General features: G+C 45.7%; 1 protein-coding gene across 1 annotated transcript; it reads left to right on the plus strand.

The window, feature by feature from the left end:
- MAS1 (MAS1 proto-oncogene, G protein-coupled receptor) lies at positions 1-25,617 on the plus strand. Its single transcript, XM_004044906.5, has 3 exons — positions 1-154; positions 8,294-8,500; positions 16,016-25,617. The coding sequence occupies exon 3, from the start codon at positions 16,052-16,054 to the stop codon at positions 17,027-17,029; it is 978 nt and encodes a 325-aa protein (XP_004044954.1). The 5' UTR covers positions 1-154; positions 8,294-8,500; positions 16,016-16,051; the 3' UTR covers positions 17,030-25,617.
- Positions 25,618-27,036: the final 1,419 nt, after the last annotated feature.

A 27,036-nucleotide genomic window follows, 5' to 3' on the forward strand; every position in this document is an offset into this window, starting at 1 on the left:
GCAGCTCTGATTCCTTCAGAGATGAGAGGCTGCAGCCATCCTTCGAGATGTTGGGACCGGAGACCCTGCAGGCTGGCTGGGCATTGATGCCCCAGATGTGAAGGGGCAGCCAACCTGTTGGCCACGTCTGACCCTTCCTGAGCAAATGACACCAGTGAGTCTGCGTCCCAGTTTTTCATTGCTTAGCTGTCCTTGACAACCAGAGTAAGATTTTCTCTCTTTAAAAAGCTATTTCTTGGGTAACTCTTTTCTGTGCTGGTTTTTCTTTCTTTTTTTTTTTTTTTCGGTGTGTTAGATGTTTGCCATTGGTGTGTGTTGGCAAAAACTTCTCTTTCCTCCTGACTTTGTTTTGGAAAATTTACTTCTTTGCTGAGTTAACTGTTCCCAGACATTGTTTTTCAACTTCAGGGTTGAAACTTCTGCAGTAGCATTTTCTTTTTTAACTCGTTGCAGGGGAAAGAATCTTAGGATCAATTCACAGTTCGAATGGTGGACTTGGAGGTTTTCAAGGCTGCTTAATGAAAGCTTATGAATGATAAAGAAGTTGAGGTTTGAAAGGGTTGTTACTGAATTTGATTCCTCTGGAGAAATCACTTGGCTATCAGCTCTTTGGCATCACAGGGGCAAGCTGTATTGATTTTTCTTCATTTTTCCTTAGTGGGCACTGGCATCAGTATTAGCTTCTGTTGCTTATGAAGCCATATGCATTCCTTTGGTGCCAAGATGTCTGTTAAAAGGAATCTCCTGCCCAGTCTTGATCTTTGGTATGAGCGTCTTAGCAACACTTCCCAGCCAGGATACTTAGGAGTAATTTGGTGAGAGAATGTATAGTGTGTTGTTAGATTGCTATGGGTGCAGCGGCAAAAAGGTGGTGAGAAGCTGGCCTCTAGCAGAGTGCCACGGCCTCGGCACTACTGGCATTTTGGGCTGGGTAATTCTTTGCCGTGTGGGCTGTCTTGTATATGGTAGGATGTTTAGCAGCATCTCTGGCCTCTACCAACTAGATACCAGTAGCACACTCCTCTCCGTTGTGACAACCAAAAATATCTCCAGGTATGCCAAACATCCCTTAGGGGACAAAATCACCTTCCCCCCTTTTAGACCAGGGCTCTAAATTGATCCTGTGGTATGTTTGGAAAGGGAGCAAGAAGTCTCTGCTTCTGTGTACAGATGGCCCTAGTGTGGGGAAGACGGGAATGATGCATTTAATACCAGGACAGATGGTCCTGCCCTGTACATTCCCATCGGAGCCCTTGCCTGCCATGGAAATTCCATCTCACAAATGGGTTTCTGTTTGTCCAGGTGACTGCACACACACACAGGGAAGAATTTGCCCTTTTCTCTGGATCTGTACACCTAGAAATCCAGCCTAGGGTCAGGCTCTCTTTTAAGTTGCCTGGGAACAACAGGCGCTTTCAGATGGCCCACTCCCCCAACCTGAGTTTTGTTGGCTTTTCTCTCTTTCCTTTTTTCTCCCTGCCTTTCTCTCCAGCCCCCTCTTTCTTTCTTCTAAGAGTGATGTGCTAGGCTGGGAATCTGGGGCCATGGGAGGACTGTGCTCAACTGAATGGGAATCTGGAAGGGTTGTTTGCTTCTGAGGTCTCTGGAGAACACTTGAGCAGCCTAAATGTATGGCATTTAGAACTCTCTGCTGACTCTGAGTCTCCTTGTTTTTTCTATCAGCTCCACCACCCATCTGTTCCTCTCACTTTCATTGAGAGGTAATTGCAGCCAGCAATCTCAGGTGGACCTGCCAGGACACAGGCTCTGCAAAGCCCACATCCTTACACATCAATGGAAACCACCATGCTTGTTTTCCCTGCTTGTTGATTCATTATCTCAGTTTGGCATTTCCACGAGACTCATATTGGCAAAGTGCTGTTCAATCTGTAGCATTTCTTATACCCCAGCCTTTCAAAACTACATTAAAATACCAGCATGTGAAGCAGTTGAGACCCAGTGGGGTTAATCTGCTTGATGGAGGACTTGCCTCTCGTGGTCAGTTTGACTGAAAGTGCAGCTCCCAGGCCAAGCAGCCATAGGCACAAGCAGAATAGGCTGTGGCCTCTGCACTGTACTTTGATCAATGTCAAAACCCCTCTTCTCAAAAGTCTCTTCTGCATTCAGATGCGATACTGCCCACAATTCTTTGAGTTTTGCAGGAAGGTGGTAGGTGTTAAGTCCTACTTTCCACCATGGTCACCCTGGCTTATGGTGTCTTGTGTGAGGTGCTGGAGCCTGAATAGGCAAGGATCATCCCCATGGGGGCAGCCACGCCGGGGTGAGGGCAGTGGCAGTGGTGACATGGCAGGGGATGTCAGTGCTGGGTGGGGCAGGATATCTGCATGGGGGGTACAGGGAACTGGTGCTGGATGTTGGAGCTCCTGCAGTGTGAGGTCTGTGTCTCAGGGTAGAGGGCAGGGGCAGCACTGGTCCAACAGGAAGTAAAAGGGCCCAACAAAGCGAGGAGGGCATCTGTGCAGGGGCAGGGGAAGAGCAGTGGCAGACATAGGCAGCCATTCATAGGTGGGTTGATCAAATGAGTAAATGCATAGAGGGCCAAGGAAGCCAGGTTTCTCAGAGAAGGGAGTTACAAATATGGAGAGGGAGAAAACTCAAATGAATTCACTGGTGGTGGGTCAAAACTGGAGATATTGGTGTCAATTTATCATTATATGTATGTATTTTATAAAGATATAAAAAGACATAGAAATACAGCCGTAGGTGTGTGTATGTATGACTATACATAAATGTATCTATGTACATATATTCCTTAGCCCTGCCACTGAGAGGGGCTGGGAGCAGCGACAGCCTCCATGCAATAAGCACATTTTACACCCAGATCTTGGCTTCTAAATATAATTATTTAATGAAAGGAACCAGGGGTCCTTGGAGAAATGGCTGATTCTAGGCACTAGGGCAGGGGACATACAAGATTATGGTAAAGTGTCCAGTTTTTTGTGTTGGAAGGCTATTAGGCATATTGGAGGAAGTGTGGACCAGCAGGGAAGGTTGGATTGCTGTTTTGGCCCACTGAGGCTGCTCTGCCACCTGATGAGGCTCAGTTGGAGATACCCAGGGCGTTTGTTTATATGGGTCTGACATGCTGGGGAGATGTGTGAGCTAAAGCTGTGCATTTGGATTTCATCAGCAAATGGTGATGGTTGAAACGGTGGGATTGAACAAGACCACCCAAGGAGAGTCTGTGGAGTGGGAAGGAAAGAGGGTCGAGAATGGAGCCTGCAGACTGGCCAACACGGCAAAACTCCGTTTCTACTAAAAATACCAAAAAATTAGTCAGGTGTGGTGGCGGGTGCCTGTAGTCCCAGCTACTTGGGAGGCTGAGGCAGGAGAATCACTTGAACCCGGGAGGCGGAGGCTGAATTGAGTGGAGATGGCACCACTGCACTCCAGCCTGGGCGACAGAGTGAGACCCTGTCTCAAAAAAAAAAAAAAAAAAAAAAAGAATGGAGCCTGGTGGAACTCCAAAGTGCAAAGGGCAGTGTAAGAAGAGATCCAGCGAAGGACACAGAAGAAGAACTGCAGGAAGGCAGGAGGAGAGCCAGAGGGAAGAAATATGCTAGGCTCTGGCATCATCTCGGAGACAGAGGCGAGGAGACGTGAAGTGGGGTTCCATAGCAACATTCATGCATTGGGGAGGGGCTCGAGCCCCAGATCTTGTCTCACCCGCTTCTAGAGGACTTGGCTGAGAGCGCTGCGCTGTTGAATGCACTGGCTCCTTTCTCTTATTTGTTCTGATGAAAGGACATGCCTGAATTGCCCCCTCTGACATCAATTATCTTTACCCATAATGGTGAAGCATGGTGTCCTTCATCAATAGATGTGTTTATTGATAATAGTGATAGCTAGGAGCCACTCTGTTTCACAGAAGAAAGTGAAAACAGAGACAATATTTCTGAAAACAACTCATTGCTGTGTGTTTGTGTTGTTTTGGTTATGGGTTTGGTATTGGGTAGATGGTGCTTTAATAAATAAAAATCCATTCTTTGATAAATAAGATCCATCCTTTGATAAATTAAAAACTCCATCTTTTAAGGATCTTAATTACTAACAACCCAGTTGATTGTGCGGTTGCTTCTGGTGACATAAAAGCCGTTAATAAATGTTCCAAAAGTCCTGACAGCCCCATGAATGGGTGTGTGAACTTCACACATAGACGGACTGTTGACAATGAGCTGGTGTGTGTGTATGTTGGGTGGGGCAGGGGAGGGCTAGAAATAGTGCCAATTTGGACCTGGGGTAATCCAGGCTCTGCTGCTGCCTTTGTTACTGAGTATGTAACCTTGGACTAGTCCTGAGTTAAGTTCCTCACCTGGAAAAACAAGGGGGTGGTTTGCAGTATCTGCGTGATTTTTTCAAGCTCTAAGTCTTAATGATCAGCACAGGATGGTCTGACTTTACCAATAAGAAAGTGTTTTTAAGAAAACTCCAAGCTGCATCCTTTCATGTCTTTTATAAAATACTCCAGTTTCTGGGGAAAAATATAACATATACATATGTCGTAACATATAACATATAACAAATTGCCATATTTAACAAATGTTTCTTGCAGTTCAATAAAAGAAATGAACATAGAGTATGAGAAAACAATCCATCAAAAAATACAAGTAACTGTTAACATAAAAGAATGTCCAACCTCATTAGGAATCAAATAAATGCAAATTAAAACAAGGTATCTTTTATCATCTATCAAATTTGGGAATTTAAGAAACTGAAGATGTTGTAGAAAAAGAAACATATATATGCTGTGAAAAAAACTTTATATACTGTTGATGTTGGTATTAATATAATTGGCATGGTTATTTTGGATGACAGTTTGTTAATACACATTTAAATCTTGAAGAATGTTTATACCCTTTGGTCTAGCAATTCCACTTTTAGAAATAAGTCCTAGGGGAATAATTAGAGATGTGCACAAAATTTGCATCCATATAAATTCATTACAGTGCTTTGTTTTTAAAAATAGCGGTGAAAAATCAGAAGCAAATGGATATGTCCAAGGCTAGGGGATTATTAAAAATGAATAATGAAAGCCGGGCACAGAGGCTCACGCCTGTAATCCCAGCACTGCGGGAGGCCAAGACAGGAGAATCAGTTGAGTCCAAGAGTTTGAGATCATCCTGGGCAACATGGCAAAACCCTGTCTCTACAAAAAATGCAAAAAATCAGCTGGCATGGTGGCAAGTGCTCTAGTCCCAGCTACCTGGGAGGCTCACTTAAGCCCAGGAGACTGAGGCTGCAGTGAGCTGTGATCTCACTGCTGCACTCCAGCCTGGGTGACAGGGTGAGACCCTGTCTCAAAATTATAAATATATAAATAAATAAATAAATAAATCATGATACCTTCAGTTAGTGATACTGAAGTCATACTTTCAGAGTATATACTGACATGAGTAAATGTTTACAATATGATACTGAGTAAAAAAAGGTAGAAAGAAAGGATACCAAAAGATTATAAAATGCAATCTCAATTTTAAAAACGAGTGTGTGTAAGACATTGAACAAAGACCAATGGAATATCCTAAATGTTGAATCAGGTTAATTTTTAATAGTAGTTGTATGAGTGGATTTTCTGAATTTTCTTCAATGAGCACATACTGCTTTAAAATTAGAAGAAAGGTGATAAACATTTAAAAGAAAATATCCCCATTTTGTGTTAAGATTAAAGAGGCTATAAAATGAGCCCTGCTGGGACTGTAACTGCCTAAAGGGTTCTCTTTGCCTGCTGCCCAGACAGAGCCGATTTATCAAGACGGGGGAATTGCAATAAAGAGTTTAATTCATACAGAGCCAGCTAAACTAGAGACCAGAGTTTTACCACTCAAATCAGTCTCCCTGAAAATCCAGAGAATGGGTTTTTTTTTTTTGTTTGTTTGTTTGTTTTTGAGACGGAGTCTTGATCTGTCACCCCGGCTGGAGTGCAGTGGCTCGTTCTCGGCTCACTGCAAGCTCCGCCTCCCGGGTTCACGCCATTCTCCTGCCTCAGCCTCCCAAGCAGCTGGGACTACAGGCGCCCGCCACCACACCCGGCTAATTTTTCTGTATTTTTAGTAGAGACGGGGTTTCACCATGTTAGCCAGGATGGTCTCGATCTCCTGACCTTGTGATCCGCCCGCCTCAGCCTCCCAAAGTGCTGGGATTACAGGCGTGAGCCACCACCCCCGGCCGGAGACTGGGGTTTTTTTAAGGATAATTTGGTGTGTAGGGCACCAGGGAATGTGGAGTGCTGATTGGTCAGGTTGGAGGATGAAGTCACAGGAAGTTCAAGCAGTTTGTTTTTGCGGTCTTCTGTTTCTGGGTGGGATCACAGAACTGGTTGAGGCAGATTATCTGTCTGAGTGGCACCAGCTGGTGCATCAGAATGCAGGGTCTGAAAAATGTCTCGAGCACAAATAACAGGTTTTACAACAGTGATGTTATCCCTAGGAGTAATGGGGAGGTAGAGAATCTTGTGGCCTCTGGCTGCATGACTCCTAAACCATAATTTTGAATCTTGTGCCTAACTTGTTAGTCTTACAAAGGCATTCTGGTACCCAGGCAAAAAGTGGGTTTGTTTTGGGAAAGGGCTGTTATTGTCTTTGTTTCAAAGTTAAACTATAAACTAAGTTTCTCCCAAAGTTAGTTCAGGCTATGCTCAGGAATGAACAGGGGCAGCTTAGAGTTTAGAAGCAAGATGGAATCAGGTGAGATCTCACACTGTCATAATTTTCTCACTGTTATAATTTTTGCAAAGGTGGTTTCAGGGTAATCATTTTTTTGGTGGCAGAGCTCTTTGAACAGGCAGGAGTGGTTTGATCAGTCCCTGCGGACTGCTTCACAGTGGACTACTTCACATGCAGAGACCACATAGTGGCAAAGTCACAACTAGAAATTAAACAAGTCTTTTTTTTTTCTTTTTTGAGATGGAGTCTCACTCTGTTGGCCAGGCTAGAGTGCAGTGTCGCGATCTTGGCTCACTGCATCCTCTTCTCCGGGGTTCAAGTGGTTCTCCTGCCTCTCCTTCCGAGTAGCTGGGATTACAGGTACATGCCACCACGCCCGGCTAATTTTTGTATTTTTAGTAGAGACAGGGTTTTACCATGTTGGCCAGGCTGGTCTCGAACTCATGACCTCAGGTAATTTGCCTGCCTCAGTCTCCCAAAGTGCTGGGATTACAAGTGTGAGCCACTCCACCCAGCCTAAACAAGTCTTAATAAAAAATATTCCCTACAATATGGTGACTTTAATTCCTTAAATAGGAAAGGTTAGAGGCAGACTAGATTAGAAAACTTAAGTATAGAAAGGCTGTAAACGGTAAAGTCTTAAAAATAGGATTAGGCCCCAGAGTGTAATGGAGAGAGCTCCGGGCTAAGATCAGGCACGCTGGGCCACAGGGCTTCTCAAACCGGTTGTGAAGGTTGGCCTGCCTCACAGGCTCTCCAACAACCACTCACTGTCCTGTAAAGTTGAGGGGTTTGGTAGAACAGTGATTTCCAGACTACGACTCCTCCTCCTCCTCCCTCCTCCCTCCTCCTCCCTCTTCCTCCTCTCTCTTCCTCCTCCTCCCTCCTCCTCCCTCTTCCTCCTTCCTCTTCCTCCTCCTTCCGCCTCCTCCCTCTTCCTCCTCTCTCTTCCTCCTCCTCCCTCCTCCTCCCTCTTCCTCCTTCCTCCTCCTCCCTCTTCCTTCTCCTCCCTCCTCCTCCCTCTTCCTCCTCCTCCCTCCTCCTCTCTCTTCCTCCTCCTCCCTCCTCCTCCCTCTTCCTCCCTCCTCCTCCCTCTTCCTCCTCCCTCTTCTTCCTCCTCCCTCTTCCTCCTCCTCCCTCTTCCTCCTCCTCCCTCTTCCTCCTCCTCCTTGTTCCTTCTCCTTCTCCCTTCTTCTCCTTCCCCTTCTCCCTTCTTCTCCTTCTCCTCCCTTATCCCTTCTTCTTTCTTCTTACTGTCTCAGCTCATGGTCAGAAGTCAAGTGACTTGGATTTCTGCCTGGCCAGCACTGTGATTAAGATCCACATAAGCTTCTGGGCACTACAGCCTTGCAGGACCCAGGGAGCACCGGACACACTGGAGCAAAGGCAGTTGGTAGGCCCTTTGGGGCTGTGCAACACGGTGGCTCTGAGCCTGGCATGTTTTTTAATCCTTAGGTTTTTCCCTCTAAAAAGGGGGCAGTGATGTCATCCTTATCAGCCTCCCAAGCTGATTTCAAGGCTCCAAAGCTAGGATGGAAGGAAAGGTGCTTTGGCCCCAAGAGCCCCACACTGCGATATTCTCACAGTCTAACTTATTTCTTTCTCCCTAGACATCTCTTTTGTGAGAAGAAAGAGAGGAGGGAAGATGCTCTGTGATGCTGCCAGTAATGCTGACCAGTCGTGGTGCTGTCACCTCCTTGGCTGTCTTTGCAATCTGTTCCCAACTGAGGTTTCCGTTGCAGTGTAATTGACCACTCCAGAGGCCACTGAGGGCTGTCAGGATGAGCTATCCTTCCACCCCAGGCTGTCACTGCCAGGTAAACATGCATCCCTGCAAATGCAAGTGCTGTGTAAGAAAAATGATTGGTGGCCTGGTGTGGTGGCTGATGCCTGTAATCCCAGAACTTTGGGAGGCTGAGGCAGGAGGATGGCTTGAGCCCAGGAGTTTGAGACCAGCCTAGGCAACATGGTGAGACCCCATCTCTGTAAGAAATAAACAACAACGACAACAAAAATTAGCTGTCATGGTCGTGAGTGCCTGTAGTCCCAGCTACTCAGGAGGCTGAGGTGGGAGGATCACTTGAGCCCAGGAAGTCAAGGCTGCAGTGAGCTATGACTGCACCACTGCACTCCAGTTTGGGCGACAGAGCAAGACCCTGTTTCAAAACAAAACAAAAAAAAAGATAATGAGGCCGGGCGCGGTAGCTCACGCCTGTAATCCCAGCACTTTGGGAGGCCTAGGCGGGTGGATCACGAGGTCAGGAGTTCATGACCAGTCTGGCCAAGATGGTGAAACCCCATCTCTACTAAAAATACAAAAATTAGGTGGGTCTGGTGGCAGGTGCCTGTATTCCCATCTACTTGGGAGGCTGAGGCAGGAGAATCGCTTGAACCGGGGTGGGAGAGGTTGCAGTGAGACGAGATCGCGACACTGCAGTCCAGCCTGGGCAATAGAATGAGACTCCATCTCAAAAAATAATAATAATAATAATGAAAAATGTTTGGCATGTCTGGGCAGAGAGCTGCTGGTCCTAGAATTGAGTTGACCCAGAGAGAAGTTACCCTACTGATTCACCCTGCAGTGCAAGTGCCTACCTCGTCTGCATGGCTTTCTGAGATCTCAACTGTGTGGTCTTCTCTCTGCTGTTGGGGAAGGCTCACTGAGCCAACACTAAATTATTCTGAGCTAGACTGTTTTGTCAGCTAGCAGCAATTACCCTTCTACTCTCCTCACACTTCCCAACCTCAAATATCCCCGTCAGTCATCCACTGACAGAGATGAAGAATCCACAAAATGACCAAGGAGCTGGGGGAGGAAAGGGCTAGGGTGACGAGCACGTAGGTCCGGCTGTTGTCAAGGCATTTCTCGCCATCTGCTATTTCACTTCAGAGACCGAAACTCAGTTGGTTGGGTAAGACTGGGAATGTGATTTTTAGCAATGTGTTCGTTTAAATAGAACCCCGCTATAAAAACAATTTGGAGGATTATGATTCGTTTTTGAATGAGAACTAGTTTTAATGGAATTTTTTATGTGCATTCCAATCATGACTAAAATCCGCATCATGATCAAAGTCTGCCTGAATACTGTATGTGCTTCATGAGTTGTGCTCTAACCATTAGAAACCCATGTTTATTCAGTGTGATGCCCTGCACTGAAAGTGGTGGTTTTCTCTCGTGGGGAAGCAGAGTGTATTCTTAGAACTGTTATAATGGGCTTTATTTCTTGAAACAGTTTGATAAGTATTTATTAAATGCCTACTGTGTGCAAGTGTTGGAGATTCAGATGCAAAAAGGATAAGGTCCTGCTTTCAAGGAGTTTGCTGTTTAGTGGGTGTATTAGGCTGCTCTGACTGCCGTAGCAAAATACTATGGACTGGGTGACTTACACCACAGAAATTTATTTTCTGACAGTTCTGGAGGCCAGAAGTCCAAGATCGAGGCACCGTCAGGGCTGGTCTGGTGAGGGCTCTCCTCCTGGTTTGCAGAAGGCTGCCTTCTCCCTCTGTCCGTACATGGCTTTTCCTCTGTGCCCTCACAGAGAGAGATCTCTTATGTCTCTTCCCCTTGCGGACACCACTTCTATTGGATTAGGGCCCCACTCTTAGGACCTTATTTAGCCATAATTACCTCCCTACAAGGCCCTATCACCGAATAGAGTCACATTGAGGATTAGGACTTCAACATATGAATTTTGGAAAGGAACACAATTCCGTCCACAACAGTCAATAAGATAGAATTTTAACTCTGAGGCCAGGCACAGTGGCTCTCACCTGTAATCCCAGCACTTTGGGAGGCCGAAGCAGGGGGATTGCTTGAGGTCAGGAGTTTGAGACCAGCCTGGCAACACTACAAAAAATTAAAAACAAAATTAGCCAGGTGTCATGGTGCATGCCTGTTGTCCTAGCTGTTCAGGAGGCTGAGAGGGGAGGATTGCTTGGGCCTAGGCGTTTGAAGCTGCAGTGAGCTATGATTGCACCATTGTACTCTAGCCTGGTCAATAGAGTGAGACTATCTCTAAACTTTTTTTTAATTAAAAAATTTTAACTCTGCTCTGTTACAAGGAGAAATGTCTTGGGTATGAACATAGCGAGATCCCATCTCTACAAAAATAAAAATAAAACACAAGCCAGGTGTGGTAGCATGCACCTGTAGTCCCAGTGATTTGGGAGACTGAGGCAGGAGTGTCACCTGAGCCCAGGAGTTCAACCTGCAATTAGTTACGACCACACAGCTGCACTCTAGCCTGGGCAACAGAGCAAGACCCTATCTCTAAAAAAAAAAAAAATTAATGAAAGAAGATGCAATTTGAAACGCCTTTCTTAGATGAATTTTGTGAATTTATTTGGAAACTTTTGGGGAAAAGAAGAAAAGTTGAATACAGAAATAGAAACTGGTATTGTAAAAGGAAAGGGTAGGACAGGCCGCTTGGGAGAATGGGTCAGTAGTGAAAATAGAGCATGCCTTGAATCTAGGATGAGCAAGCAGGGTGACAGAGAAGGGGAGGTGACCTGGGGTAACTGAGAGCTCTCTCCACACAGCAAGAAGTTGCAGCTGAAGGATGTGGTCCATGAGAGATCCCAGGGCATGGACCAGAGGCAGAAAGAGGATCTTGTCAGTAACCTCAAAAACTCGGATTAGGTCCTGAATTTACATCTCTGGTCTTTGGTTTAGGTTTGTAATTAAAAGATGAAAGCACTTGGCTTCCTTGCATAAGCGACTTTGGTTTTGCCATGGCTGTCTACCTGTGTTGGCCAACATGGGAGCCCCGAGTCACATGAGGCTCCTGAGCATAGGGAACCAGGCTCATCGGAAGCGAGACGCACTGCAAGAGTGAAATACCCGCTGCATCTGGGGGACTTAATGCATGGAAAAGAACATGAAATACCTCATCCATATTTTTGGTATTGATGATGTGTTGAAATAATATTTTAAACACATTAGGCTAAATAAAGTATGTTATTAAAATGGATTTTGCTGGTTTCTTTTTACTTTCTTTAACATGGCTATTAGAACTTCACTTGCACAGGTGGCCCACGTTGTGTTTCTGTTGGATGGCGCTGGTCCAGGCCCTTGTTACCCCTACCTTTTGTGTACTTTGAATTTTCTTCCCTCTCTCCTCTCTCTCCAACACCAGCAGCAGCAGGAGCAACAAAACACCAGTCTCTGAAGTGCATGCTGGCCACTGTATCGCCTCCCACCCTCCTTGCTGTGGTTGCTTCGGACCCCTGGGCTGCTGTCCCAAATTCCTTGACGATTTCAGCACCTGGATTACAGCCACGTTTTCCAACAATATTCCTGGTCTCCAACACTATTTCTCAGCGATTTCAGCATCTGTGGATAATTCTTCCAGCCCTGTGGCTCCAGGTTCTGCTCTCAGCTCAAATGATCTTATCCTCCACTCTCCCTCAGCCCTTCTTTTCCACAGTCACACTCTGCACTTAATACTGATAACCCCAAAACTACACTGCCCCAAGCTCAGTTTTAAGCGTCACGTTCTCCAGCCCCCACCTCCTCCTTCCCCTGCAGTGCCTTTAGTACGGGGACTTCAATGATTCCCTGACACCGCTGGGACCTCCGATATGTAGCTCCTATTTCCTGTTCACGTCTGTTACCTCCCTCGTGCCCTCATTTTTCTCCTAACCCCATTGGGCTCCAGAGTCCATCATCATAGCCCTTCCCTTCTACGTGCTTTGCTTCTTTTGACCCCCACTCTGTGTCGTACCCGCCTGGTAAACCCCAGCCCTGGTTAAATCCACCTCTCCTCTTTCTCCATGCCGGCACCTGGACAGCTGAACTAAGCCGTAGAGAAGCACAGGTGAGGCTGAGTAGTCTCTCCCAGGTTCCCGAGCACTAAGCTGGGCGGGCTCTAGGTTAGCCTGGCTGGAGATCCTGCACTTTGTGTATGTCCCTAGCCCTCTCTTTCCCTCATTTATTTCACATCGTGCCCTCTCTCCTTAAACCCTGAACATCTCCTCACTCTTGGCTGATGACCTTGCTCCTTACTTTACTGTAAAAGAGATACTGCACTTTCAGAAGACAACTTCTCGCCTTGGGCACTCCCACAACCACATCTACCCACCTCACCGGATCTGCAGCCACACACCCTGCCTTCCCCTTCACCAGGTATAAATTATGCTGTGGCAAGGCTGTGACTCCTCCCAGCTCTAGACCCCTACTTCCTGACTCCTCAGTTATTTGCTTTCTATCCATGTAAATTCTTATCCATGTATCACTTCTCAACCCCACAGCCCCCAAGAGGGTTGTCTACACTCACTGTCTTCACCTGTTCTCCTCCCATTCTCTCTAAACCACTTGCATCAGGCATTCATTTTGTCCAGTCTACTGAAAATACTCCTACCAAGGTCAGCAATGGCTCCGCTCCCATGGTCAATATCAAGTTCCAGGTCTCAGCCCACTTGAACTTGCAGTAGAATTTAGCCCAGTTGATTCCACTTTCTTCCCCTTGAACTTGTTCTTACTTGGCCTCCTGGGAGCCCTGCTTCCCCAGTTGTCCTCCTGCCTCTCTGTCAGGTCATCCTCAGTTTCCTCTCCTTCTTCCTCCTCATCTCCCCAGCCTCTAACTTTGAAATGCCTCAAGGCCCAGTCCTTGAATGTCTTCTCCTTTTTAATGGCCCGTATTTCACAGATACTCTCATCTTGCCTCACAGATACCCTCATCTTGCCTCACGGCCTCAAATTCCACCTGTTTGCATACAACACCCACATTTATATCCCCAAGCTACAACTTTCCCCCGGCTCCTGACGCTCCCCTGGACATGGCCTGGCTGCCTCACAGGCTTCTCGAACTCCATAGGCCCTGCTAACCCGCTTCACCTGCACCTGTCCATTCAGCAAATGGCTAAACACGTATTCTCTCTTTCTACCACAACACGTATCTCTTCCGTCAGTGAATCAAATCAAAGACCTCCCACCAGATAGTACTACCTCTGCCACAACCTGGTTTATGCTAACATCCTCCCTGTGTCTAGGCCAGTGCCTTCACCTCCCACCTGGCCTCCTTCCTGCCATGGCCCCTAGAGTGTCACCTGAACACAGGGGCCATACCAAGGCTGTTCACGCCTCAGTCCCCCAAGTTAACCACATTCCTCCTCTCAGAACCTCCTGTGGTTTATTGTCTCACTGGGGGTAAAAGCACCAGCCCACAAAGCCCGTTTGGACCTGGTCACCAAAGACCCCTGCCTTCAGCACCTGACTGTTCTCCTTGCCGGGCCGTTCCTGCCTTGCTGGCCTTTCTGCGGTTCTTCACTCCTTGCTGCCTCCTGCTTCTGGAACTTCGAAATTGCTGTTTCTTTTGCCTGGAATACTTTTCCCCCAAGAACCTGCTGGCCTCGGTCGCCTACTTCCTTCGTGTCTTTGCCCAAGTGTGACCTCATGAGTGAGACGTTTCACATCACACTATGGACGATGGAACCCCCAGGTCCCTGCCACTCCTTTCCTTTAATGCTGCTTTACTTTTTTCCATAGAACTGTTCACGCACTGACATCAGTTTGATTGTTGTTGCTGTTATTGTATTTTGCTTGACTGCCTCCCCACTGGGATACAGACTCCACCAGGCCGGCACTTTGTTTTATTTACTGCCATGTCCCAGTGCCTAGCACAGTGCCTGGCATGGGCTAAATGTGTGGGGGGAGAATTTGGGGAACATGGTGGTCTTACTGGCAAACTTCTAACAAGGCCTGGTCTCTACAGCAGGGCTTTGGTTAGGCATGACAGGGCATGCGAGCTCTCATCCTGTGTGGGTTCTTATCCGGGTCTCTGTCTACTAATTATGAAGTAAAAGGAAGCTCTCCTCCAGTGAAAGTAATTTCCTGCATCCCATTAGAACAGCTGAGGGAAGTGTCAGTGGGATAGGCGTGATTGGGACCACGGAGGCAGTGTCCTCCTGGGTGCCTGGATCACATCGCTGGAAGGAAACACCTGTTTCGCCAACCCAAAGGCTACCTGCTGGTCCAGGGTCCAGGCCCGGCTGTACTGAGATCACAGCTCAGGGCCCTGCACGTGCTGGGGCTCTGCTGACTTGATTCTAGAAATGTCTGATATCACCAGAGCCATTCAAGTGCCACAAAATAACACATTTATGTATTATTCTGCTTCAGGTGAGCTCAGGAGGAAAAGACAGATATCTATTCACTAAAAATATTCTTTTGATTGGCTGGCACGGTGGCTTACACCTGTAATCCCAGCACTTTGGGAGGCTGAGGCAGGTGGATCACCTGAGGTCGGGAGTTCAAGACCAGCCTCACCAACATGGTGAAACCCCGTCTCTACTAAAATACAAAAAATTAGCCAGGCATTGTGGCACGCGCCTGTAGTCCCAGCTACTCAGGAAGCTGAGGCAGGAGAATCGCTTGAACCTGGGAGGCGGAGGTTGCAGTGAGCTAACATCTCGCCACTGCACTCCAGCCTGGCGACAGAGCAAGTCTCTGTCTCAAAAAAAAAAAAGTTATTTTGATCAACTTCTTATGGACAAAGTTCAGAAAGCAAAGAAGAATGTTTTACTACATACACATACACATGCATGCACACAAACTAGAAAAAAAAATTTTTTTGAGTGCTTTGTCTGGCATCTGGCGATGGTGTTTCCCGCACCATCTGGCCTGTGGTCTGTGGGGACATACATACGTCTTGTTAGGGCTCTCCATCCAGTCCACACATCAATGGCTTGCCTGGCTTACGTAGTCTGAGCAGGTGCCCAGCTTTGTCGCAGATATTGAAGCCGTGTAAAATAAATGCCTTTTGATTGTTCACACTTTAAGCAATATTGGTACAGTATTAAACCCATTGTCCCAGGCACTCCCTCTCCTTACTGCTTATGGCACTTCATGTATTAAAAAATGACAGTGGCAGCATTGCCCAGACATGCGTTTTGTCATCAAGTCTTAATGCAGTCAACCTGGTCCCTCAGGCAAATGAATGGAGGCACAGAAGATGAAATGATTTTCAAAATGCCATTAGGAAAGCTCAGGCCAGAACTGGAAATGGGTCCCACACAGGGCACTTGGCCACTCTTGCCTGGCCATCTCCTTTTTGGCACTAAGCCACAAGCACACAATGATATAGAATGAATGGTTATCACTGGGGATCCAGAAGGGTCATTCAATCAGTTCTCAGTCTTATCAGGTCTAAGTTCCTTTCTTATCAGGTCCTAAAGGCCTAATCTTATCATTGTGACAAAGATAACTGTAGAGTCTGTTAAACTTTTTTTAAATAACATGAAGATTATGATTTATAGCTGAATTTCTCCCTTTTATTCCAATTCAACAATTTTCATGGCTTTTTGTGTTTGTTTTGTTCTGGTCATATTTACAGAAAATTACCTGAAGAGTTCTAACCTGAGGCCTCCTCATGGATGGGTCAAACCTGACATCATTTGTTGTTGAGGAACCCACGAACATCTCAACTGGCAGGAACGCCTCAGTCGGGAATGCACATCGGCAAATCCCCATCGTGCACTGGGTCATTATGAGCATCTCCCCAGTGGGGTTTGTTGAGAATGGGATTCTCCTCTGGTTCCTGTGCTTCCGGATGAGAAGAAATCCCTTCACTGTCTATATCACCCACCTGTCTATCGCGGATATCTCACTGCTCTTCTGTATTTTCATCTTGTCTATCGACTATGCTTTAGATTATGAGCTTTCTTCCGGCCATTACTACACAATTGTGACATTATCAGTGACTTTTCTGTTTGGCTACAACACGGGCCTCTATCTGCTGACGGCCATTAGTGTGGAGAGGTGCCTGTCAGTCCTTTACCCCATCTGGTACCGATGCCATCGCCCCAAGTACCAGTCAGCATTGGTCTGTGCCCTTCTGTGGGCTCTTTCTTGCTTGGTGACCACCATGGAGTATGTCATGTGCATCGACAGAGAAGAAGAGAGTCACTCTCGGAGTGACTGCCGGGCAGTCATCATCTTTATAGCCATCCTGAGCTTCCTGGTCTTCACGCCCCTCATGCTGGTGTCCAGCACCATCTTGGTCGTGAAGATCCGGAAGAACACGTGGGCTTCCCATTCCTCCAAGCTTTACATAGTCATCATGGTCACCATCCTTATATTCCTCATCTTCGCTATGCCCATGAGACTCCTTTACCTGCTGTACTATGAGTATTGGTCGACCTTTGGGAACCTACACCACATTTCCCTGCTCTTCTCCACAATCAACAGTAGCGCCAACCCTTTCATTTACTTCTTTGTGGGAAGCAGTAAGAAGAAGAGATTCAAGGAGTCCTTAAAAGTTGTTCTGACCAGGGCTTTCAAAGATGAAATGCAACCTCGGCGCCAGGAAGACAATTGTAATACGGTCACAGTTGAGACTGTTGTCTAAGAACTGTGAGGGAAGTTGTGGATAAAAATGGTGGAACACAGGTCATTTTTAGTTTGTGCTTGGAATATGACTTAAGTATCTCCTAAATGTGATACAGAAGGACATCTCATCCCATATGCATGAGATACTAATTAATGATGAAATTGAACTCTTGTACTGTATCTTCTGGAAATGACCTGTCATTTCTGTACTTGACAAAGGCTCTATTTCTTTCAGCTCTTTTGGCAGCATCTTACCATGAACCATAAAAATGACTTTTGCAGGAAGATTTACATATATGTACGGGACAAGGTAACAAAACTATTTGTTGGAACTTGAGGAGGCAGCTTGATGTAGCAGGAAGAACAAGGGTCGCTTCCTGTGTGACCTCAGGCAAGTTGTTAAACCTCTCAGAGCCTCATTTTCTCACTCATAAAATGGTCGCGGCAATAGTCTAGACCTCCTTGGTCTGCTGTGAGGATGAAATGAGAAGATGAGGCTTGTAAAGCACCTGGCACATTGTGGATGTTCAACAAATATCAGTCTGTCCTCACTCCCTTCAATGGTAGACAAGATATAAATTTTTGTTTTGTAAAGCACACACACACACACATACACACAGCTCTATCATGTACAGAAGTTATTATGTGTTTTTACACGTTGAATGTAAATTTACGAAGGTCTTCTTTTTGCTTGCAGCATGAAAGCATTTCATGGCATTACACCTCTATTGAAAAACATCGCTGATGTTATGATCTAACAAGCCGTGTGCTAGTGCATCATTTCAGGTTGTGAAGAAATACATTTGGCCACCAGTAGAGGAGTTTCTCATGGCTCCCCTTCCCTCTGTGGGAATACTAGATGAAATGAAAGTCTGTGTTTTGAAATCCTTTGATTGCATAAACATTTTTATGAATGGAGTTGAATTTGTGACTTCCTGGGGGGTGACTGGGACCTTCCTCCCCCATGAAGAGGTGGGTTATTTGTAGCCAGAGTTCTCACCTGCAGCCAAGTGCGGGTCTCTGCACCTGTCTGCCTCCTCTCCTCCTGAGGCTTTTTTTTTTTTTTCATCACACCTGGAAGGAGGCTCAGTGGCAAGGGCTAATGAAAATGTGGTCACATCCTGGAGGACTCTGATATTTTTGCTCATGACAGATCCTTGCATGACTTCCTCAGAATCTTTACTCAGCACTCCAGGGTGGGCTCTGCCTCTTGCCTGCCATGAGTTGCCCTCCAGACACTGCACGTCCTGGGTTTTAGCTGTGAAGCCCGTCGCATAGCTATGTTTATTTCCTTCTGTCCCTTCTAGGAGTTCCACAAAAGGTCAATATGTCACTTGATTCTACAGGTTGTAAAATGTTCAAGTCCATAGAAATGAGCCCGATAGTATTTATTTTAACCATTTGCTCTTTAAAAGGTCAGAGAGGCAGTGATGTGATGGTTCTCTGTTGCTGCTTGTCCTTCCCCATCCTCTTCCTTTCTCAAAAGAAATGATGTGGGGCAGCTTCGCTGGGGGAGAGGAGTCTGTCCCCTCGAGCAAGGACCCCACTGCCAGCCAAGCTTGGATGCAGGAGGCTTTTCAGTGGGTGACAACATCTGATTCAGAAACAAGGCAGCTTTGCTTTCAGGAGCCCAGATGGGGTGTGGAGCAATGACATTTAGAATGATCTTGTTTTTGGTTGAAAACAGAGCATTTTCCCTGGGAAAGAACAGAATATGGAGATCAGAGCAACTCCCTTCTGTTTCCTGTCCTCTCCTGTGTGTGCTGTGTGCTGGCCTCTGGGGTAGGGAAAGGGGGCCAACCTCGTCTCATCTCTAAGGGGATCTTAGTCTCAAAGAGGACCCTAAAGACTATCAGATACAAGGAATTTCTACCTAAGGAAAATATGGTGAACTAATAGGAAGCCCCTATTTATTGTTTTTCTGCAGATAAAGTGGGGAAATCGAATGTGATAATGAATATAAAATTATTCTAACCTTTTAAAATGATGCCTTACCAAGAGGTAGGAGGTAGGATTCAGAGTTTGGCAGGGTTATAAAGACTAATTTCTTTCTCTCTTCCCCCAAACCCATTCCCAAAGTGAACTGTAAGGTTAAAACTATAACAAGAAGATTTAAGTAAATTTGCAAATATGTAGAGAATACTAAATCATTTGTATCCTTTAGGCATTCAGACAATTTGCCTAAGTCATTGTAGGTTACTAGGTGCCACTTCCGAGAATTCCCTGGGGATGGGGAGGAGATTGTTTGGATAATGCCTGTCCTAACTGAACGGGAAGGGTTTGTAGCATTCCTACTACAAAGATTCATGCACAGTCTTCTCTGCAGAACACCATGATGTGGACAAGGCAAAGACGGGGAAGCGGAAGCCGCTGTCTATGTCATAGGAGAGAGAGACACCGCATAACTACAACACCAGGCTGCACACAAGTTTGTTTGACAAGTGTTAGGAACAAAATTGTGTGGCAGAGGTCACCGCAGCAGGGGCTCTTCCTGCCACCCCCATACTGCATGCAGCCTCTTCTGTTCCCTCCCCTGCCCACTGGGGTTTCTCCTCAGCACTCATCATGCCATATATCGATTTGCTTATTTGCTCGTTCTCTGTCTCTTCACGCTAGACTATAAGCTCCTTGAGGGCAGGGACGTAGCTTTGCTCACTGCTGTAGCCCCAGCTTATTTGCTGTGGTGATCGAATCCACTGCACCCCTCTCTGGGCTGTTTCCTTTGTACATATAAATAGACTCAAATTGCTTCCACCTAACCAGAAGCCGTTCCTCGCCCCACAGTCCTTTCCAGTTTCTATCTCCCCTCCCTCCCTTCCTTCCAAACCACCTTCTGGAAAGGCTCTTCCACACTCACTGTCCTGACTCTTGCCACAATTCACCCCTCAACATCCTGCCATTTGTCTTGCAGCCTGACCATCATAGAGAGATTGGTCCAGATAGGAAGGTGAGTAACTTCCACAGTGTCAAATCTGATGGGCTGTTTTCTACCTATGCCTTTTGTGGCATTTAATACCCACAGTCTTCCTGAAATTATCTCTTTTCTTGGATTCTAGTTTGCTACATTTTTCTCCAGCTCTCTTTTTGAGTCCTATCTTCCTGATTGGAATCTTCTCACTTCTTTCCTCCCTCTTCTACTGCTCCTCCCTTAAATGGACACATTTTCCATAATTCAGTGGCTGGGCGTCCGCTCTCCTCTTTCTGAGAACTCTCCCTGGATCCTGATCCATAATCACCTGCTTATTAATGAACCTCAAATAGACATTTGCTGACCAGAACCCTTTGCTGGGCTCCAGTCCTGTGTGTCCAATCATCTAATGGACTTTTTGACCCAATGTCCTGCAGGTGCTTGTAACCCATTCATTTCCCCACCATTTCTTTTTTCTTTTCTTTTCTTTTCCTTTTTTTTTTTTGAGACAGAGTCTTGCTCTGTTGCCCCAGCTGGAGTGCAGTGGCGTGATCTCAGCTCACTGCAACCTCCACCTCCCAGGTTCAAGCAATTCTCCTGCCTCAGCCTCCCAAGTAGCTGGGATTACAGGAGTGAGCCACTGCGCCGGGCCTGCCCCTATTCTTTTTTCAGTGAAGTACACCGCTGGTCACCCTGTCCCCCTTGCTATGTTATTCTCTTTGCACAGATTGCTCTACCTGTTTTTAATCTAGCAAACTCCATTTATCCATTTACGTCCAGCTCAAGCATTAGAGACTCAGGAGAGCCTCTGGAAGCTGAGTTCCTGGATAACCGTGCCATACCTTTTCTTTCCCAGACTTTCCACATCTTTCCCTTCCTCACTCTCAGCAAATGATGGCTGGCTCCCCTTTACACAAGGGGAATAGAAGCAACTGGAAGAACTCTTCCAGACATCCCCGCCGTCCCCTCTGCTGACCTAGCTACATCTCCTTCATATCCACCTCTCCCCTGTGTGCTCAGGGGGAACTCACTATGCCCCTCCCTGGCTAAGGTGATACCCTGGCTAAGATGCTCCAACCCCTTCCCCTGTTGCCTGCCCGATGGCATTTCGCCAGCAATTCTCCCTCTCTGTCCTGCACCATCAATTTCAGTCCAGGATAATGGAGGACAGAATTTTCAGGAATCAGGATGGAGGAGGGTTGGTGAACAGCACCACTGGCCTTGACTAGCCTGCTCCCTGCCACACATACTGGTTGTTTCTCTGGAGACAGCATTGTATGCACTGAGATGAGCAACTGGAGAGCCACCAGCAGCCATCCCCTCTCTTTGTGCCTCACAGCTCCAGTGACTGATGGACATGGATATGGGATCGTTGGCTGCCTTCATGGAGTTGTTTAAGGAGCACTTAGAAGATGCTTTATGGGCGTCCCTACAATTTCACCATTAGAAGAGTAGTTCTGTTAGGTTGAAATTTGTCTTTTTACTCAACCTCTTCTTAAATTAGAAATCACTTCTGGAAAGGAAAACACATCAAGTCATACATACTTTTTCCTATGCTTTTTCTCATGGAGAGGAGCAGCACAAGACAAGACAAGACACCCAGCTGTTCAGGCTGCTGAATGAGATGGTGAGGAGTGGGTGGTAGAAGCGAAGAAAGGAGGAGGTGGGAGCAATCAAGTATTTGCTTGCTTGATTCCACAAACAAGAAGCTTCTTTTCTCTTTAACCTAACATTTGACTGTTTAACTTTGCAAGGTTATATGGGAAACAAAAATCCTTGATATGAAAACATTAGCAAATGTATCACTTATAAAATGGGTACCATCAGGCCTCCCCCTGCTTAGCACCAGAGTCTCTCTCGCTGCCTCATCTACAGTTTTGTGGATCAGTCTTGTGATGCCTGAGAGTCAATGTGCAAACTGTCCTTGAACTTTAATTGATGATCTTGACAAACATTCAGGATTCTGTGAAGGTGGTAAGAGAGGTGTCACAGAACTGCTAAAATACACTTCAACTATTGATAAAAGAGCATGGAGCAGAGTTAGACCGGTTAGCAGCTGAATCAGAGGTAAATAAACAAGGATGATGATGAGATGGGAGCTTCCAAAAAGAAGCGTTTTAATATCAAATATTGAAGAGAGGCTCTTGGGAAAACTGCTGAAGTCTTTAGATGTTTTTGCAAAAATTACCCACTTTTTGATGTTCAGCAAAAGTAACCATTAAGTAAAGACAGAAAAATTGGCTGGGTACAGTGGCTCATGCCTGTAATCCCAGCACTTTGGGAGGCTGAGATGAGCAGATCACCTGAGGTCAGGAGTTTGAGACCAGCCTGGCCAACATGGTGAAACCCCATCTCTACTGAAAATACAAAAATTAGCTGGGTGTGGTGGTGGGCACCTGTAATCCCAGCTACCTGGGAGGCTGAGGCAGGAGAATTGCTTGAACCTGGGAGGCAGAGGTTGCAGTAAGCTGAGATCGCACCACTGCTCTCCAGCCTGGGTGATAGAGTGAGACTCCGTCTCAAAAAAAAGAAAAATTATGCCAAAAAATTAAGTACTTTTGTGGCTTAAAACAACAATGTATTGTCATTTCTCAAGGCTCCATGGGTTGATTGAGTTCAGTTTCTCATTTGGCGTCTCTTGTAGTTGTAGTGAGTTGTTGGCTGAGGCAGAAGCCACCTGAAGGCTTGACTAGGCAGGGCAATCGAGATGGTACACTCACAAGGCTGGTCATTGCCTGGGGCTCAGCTGGAAAGGTGGACCAGAATTCCTACACAAGGCCCTTTGATGTGGTTTGGGTTTCTTACAACATGGTGATTGTGTTCTGGAAGGAAGTCTCCTGAGACTTAGCTTTTCTTAAAGGCCAAAAATCAGCTATTGGGGTCTCATTTGCTTAAAATTATTGGCATGTTGTTGAAATTATAATGAGTTTTAGTAAAGCAAAATTAAAACAATTTTCATGATTTTAATTTCACTTTTTTCATGATTTTCTATGAAATTTTGGTCCTCATTTTAACAAGATTCCTTTTTAACAATCTTTTACTAAAACCAGTCATTCATGGATAAGGAGATCCTCTTACACTAATTATTTAAATGTGTACATATACATGTTAATACAAAGGGTTGAATTGTTAAAGCAAATTCAGAGTCACTTACAGATCTTACCCAACATGAAACTAATGATTCAAATGATAAGAGGCAAGTGCCAGGCACAAATGAAACACTCTTTTCTGGAGGAGACCAACAGTTTTAATTATTTCTGGGGTTTTTTTGGTCAAATTTCTCATTTTGTTTCTAGATTGTTTTCCAAATGTCATTTAGTTTTCTATCTGTACTTTTTGTGATTCTCTGAATTCTCTGTCAGACATTTCAGAGATCTTCAATTCTTCTGGGTCCATTGCTACAGCTTTGTTATCTCTTTTGATGGTGTCGTTTTCCCCTGAGTTTTCACAGTCCTTGCACTTCACGTCGATCCCCGTGCAATTGAGAAGATAGTCACCTCTGACAGTTTTTTAAGTGTTCTTGGTGGTGTCAGAGCTTTGCTACTTAGTATTGGAACTTAAACTCTGGTCTGTTGTTTCTTCCTGTTCTGAGTGAGACTTGCGGTGAGCACTGGAACTTAAACATTGCCCTGGAACTATATTGCTGCTCTGTCAACATTTCCCAGTTCAGGGAAGATGTAAGTGGGTATCAGAACTTAATCTTGAGCTTTTCGTTGTTTCCAGGCCAGGGGAGGGCTCTCGAGTATACCTAGGCTCGTGGAAAATGCAGCCAGGGATTTGGACCTCCCTGTGGATTGTGCCAGCCAGTCCCTTCACCAGGGTGTCCCCACTGATCAGAGCTCAGAGTGCACCAGTACACCAGTTGCTGCAATCAGTGCTTGGCTTTTTGTCCCCAGTTCACCCCAGGTCAATTCAGCTATCCTGGCATTCCCAGTGGTTCCTGTGGGACAGGGCCAGAGTGGGTGTCCCATGAAGATGACCAGATCAGTGGGGAGATAAAATGCTCACCTGTAATTCTCTCCTGTTACTTTGGAAACCATGGATCTAGAGACATTCTCTGAGTGACATTATGCCAGCTGGGAGTGGTGGCACAGTCCGAATTGATTGTTTCTCTTACCAGTTCTGGCTTCTTTCAATTCTGTGGACCCAGGGGGTTTCTCAGCTTCTCCCCAAAGTTCTGGTGAATTCAGGGTGGTGTTCTTGTCTTTGAATAGTTGGAATATATTTCTGTGGGGGGAATGGTTCCAGAGAATCTACTATTCTGCCATCTTGTTGAGCTTTCCCAAAATGTCCCCTTCTCCTACATTGGCACACGCTTTAGTTTCACATTGACTGATGAGTTTTGAGCAACATATACAAAGAAACATTGTTCTCAAAGGAAACTGGTGAAGTTTGGGGGTGCCTCCATTTTGCACGTTGTTCATTACACAGGTAGAATATACTTATGTGACTACCCGTACCCTTTCTCCAGCCTCCCTGCCCCATAAATCTATAAATCCCAAATTTATTTATAATAAACAATCTTGACAGATTAGGTATATCCTGCTGGAAATAGGAATAGTTCACTGAGTATAACGTTTCTACAGAGCAGTCTGATTGAGGTCTTCAGCATCTTTGCAAGGTGCCCTGGTTGAGGTTATTGTTCCTGCAGGCATTCCTGTGGGGAAGGAGTGATTTGCAGGCTTGATGCTAACATTACCTGTATGGTACGTTTTGGCCAACACCAGCCTGTCAATGCTTGAGGCAGAGGCCTCTGGAATGAGAAAACAGGACTAGAAGCCTGCCTACTTAGTAGCTTGGCAAGTGTCAACAAGTTAATCTCTGTGACTGGTGACTTAGTTGGAGTTCCACCCAAAGCAAATCCTGAGACAAGGATTTAGTGCAAGTAATTCATGTGGCCATCATCCAGAGGAGCATGGGAGAGAGTGGGGAATTTAGACAGGGAAAGGAGGAAGTTAGCAAAGGGTGAGTGAAGGAGAACAAGGGCCCAGGACAGTGAGGCCCCACCTCAGAACTGCCCTCCTGGAAGGGCGAAGGAGCCGTGGCGCTGACCCCCACCTCCTGCCCCTCAATAGGGAGCATCACTCCCCGACGTCAACTCCCAGCTCTTCCTGGCCTGCCCTGTGCTCAGGCCGAGCATGGCCTAAAGCAGGGAATATGTCTAGGCAGAGTGACACACGGAGCCGTGGGCAGGTACAGGATCTACCTGCAAGTGACTACAGGGGTGGCTTCAGGGCTGACCAATGGCATCTGCTATCATGGAATTAAAGTAACCTACCCCACAAAGTAGCTGTGCCAAGTAAGTGAAATAATGCACAAGGAAGTTCTGTGTAAACTTTCAAGCATCAAGCAAATGTTAGTTATTTCTTGAGGACATTATGTAAAGTGAAATAAGCCAGGCCCGGAAGGACAAAGACTGTATGATTCCACTCATATGAGGGGCTTAGAGTTGTCAGATTCATAGAGACAGAAGGTAGAATGGTGGTGGCCGGGGGCTGGAGGGAGGAGGGAGTGGGGAGTTAGTGTTTAGTAGGAACTGAATTTCAGTTTGAGAAGATGAAAATGTTCTGGAGATCTATTGCACAACAATGGGCATGTAGCTAACCCCACTGTACTGTATTCTTAAAAATGTTTCAGATGGTAAATTTTATGTTATGTATATTTTACCACAATAAAAAAGTGAGTTATTGTACTTTCAAGGCACTCGGTGTGTTTCTCAGGATGCTGGGCAGCACATGGCCCCGAGACAGGCGCCAAGTCAATACTTGGGTGATGAAGGATGAAGACAAACCTCCTCTTCATCTTCACTCCAGTGAGTGGAGCACTGGCACTGTTGCCAGCGAGACGCAAAGACACGAGGCCAATTCAACAACCCACCTCAAACCTGTATTTCCAAGTGAGTGCAGACTCCCCTGATTCCAATGAAGCTGCTGTTGAGGGCCGGATAGCAGCCACTCTTGGCTTTGCGGGCCGTACAGTCTGTGCTGCAATGACAACTCTGTGGGTGTGTGAAAGCAGACACTGCTTAGATGAACGAGGATGGCTGCATGCCAACAAATTCATTATGGACACTAAAAATTGAATTTCATGTAATTTTCATGTCATAGAAATTCTTTCTTTTCCCCTTCAACCATTTAAAAATGTAAAAAAACTATTCTCAGCTTGTGGGTTTTACAAAAACAGGTGGCAGCCAGATTTGGTAGTGGCCGGACTTTGCCACCTCCAGCCTGGAGTGTTTTGGGAATTCCCCGTTCTGAAATGTTCTCCAGTGTGGCTGCAGCACATCCATTTGACAATCCTGACCTTGGTGGTGGCAAATCTTCCTTGTTTCCTGGTGGATTTAACTTTGCAGAAGGACCAGCAGACATCCTGACCCAAACCTGATGGATGAGATTGGTGTAAAGTTGAGAAATTCTGTTTTGGATTAATCACAAGGTGATTTAAAAAATGAGAGATTTTCTGTAGTAAGTACATTGCCTGTAAATAGAATTCCAATTCTACATGCTCAGGGACCATTTTGTTCACTTGTATCGAACTATATTCTCTGGATTCAGAGGGAATTATTGGAACTTTTCAGAGATCAGGAATAAAATGTTCATGCATGAGAATTTTGTGTTGGGCTTTTAGAAGGATAAGGATCTCACATATGGCTTCTGGGTACAGCATGAATAAAATGCAGTTGCTAACAAATTAAAAACCAGAACGTTCCTCATATTGGGTTGATTAGCACTTGCAGGTTCTGTACCATCACTATCCTTAACGAGGAACATAAGCCTTGTCCCAAGTTGCAGGATAAATATTTCAGGAACTCAGTTGCAAAGGTCAGTATTACATTGATTTATTGATGTATGCTTTTAATCAAATGAACCCTTTAGAATTAGTTGCCCTTAGGCAAATGTCAAAAGCTCAAAACATTCCTTAAAACACTTAAAACAAAATAATGACACAATAAAACATCATTAAAAATCCTTCAGGCTCATTAGCTCTAGTTAAAGATGGTTGAATGCTTATGATAATTGAATTGAGCCACTGAGCACTTCCTGTCTTTCTTCTTCCAAGAGCAGAGAAAATAGATGAGGGCTGAGAAGCAGTCTTCCTTCTGCATGTGACTAAGCTAG

The sequence above is a fragment of the Gorilla gorilla genome, chromosome 5, assembly GCF_029281585.2.
Source record: "Gorilla gorilla gorilla isolate KB3781 chromosome 5, NHGRI_mGorGor1-v2.1_pri, whole genome shotgun sequence".
Lineage (NCBI taxonomy): Eukaryota > Metazoa > Chordata > Mammalia > Primates > Hominidae > Gorilla > Gorilla gorilla.

Excerpts from the sequence above, each read along its gene's own strand:
- MAS1 (XM_004044906.5), top strand. The coding sequence starts at position 16,052 with ATGGATGGGTCAAACCTGACATCATTTGTTGTTGAGGAACCCACGAAC.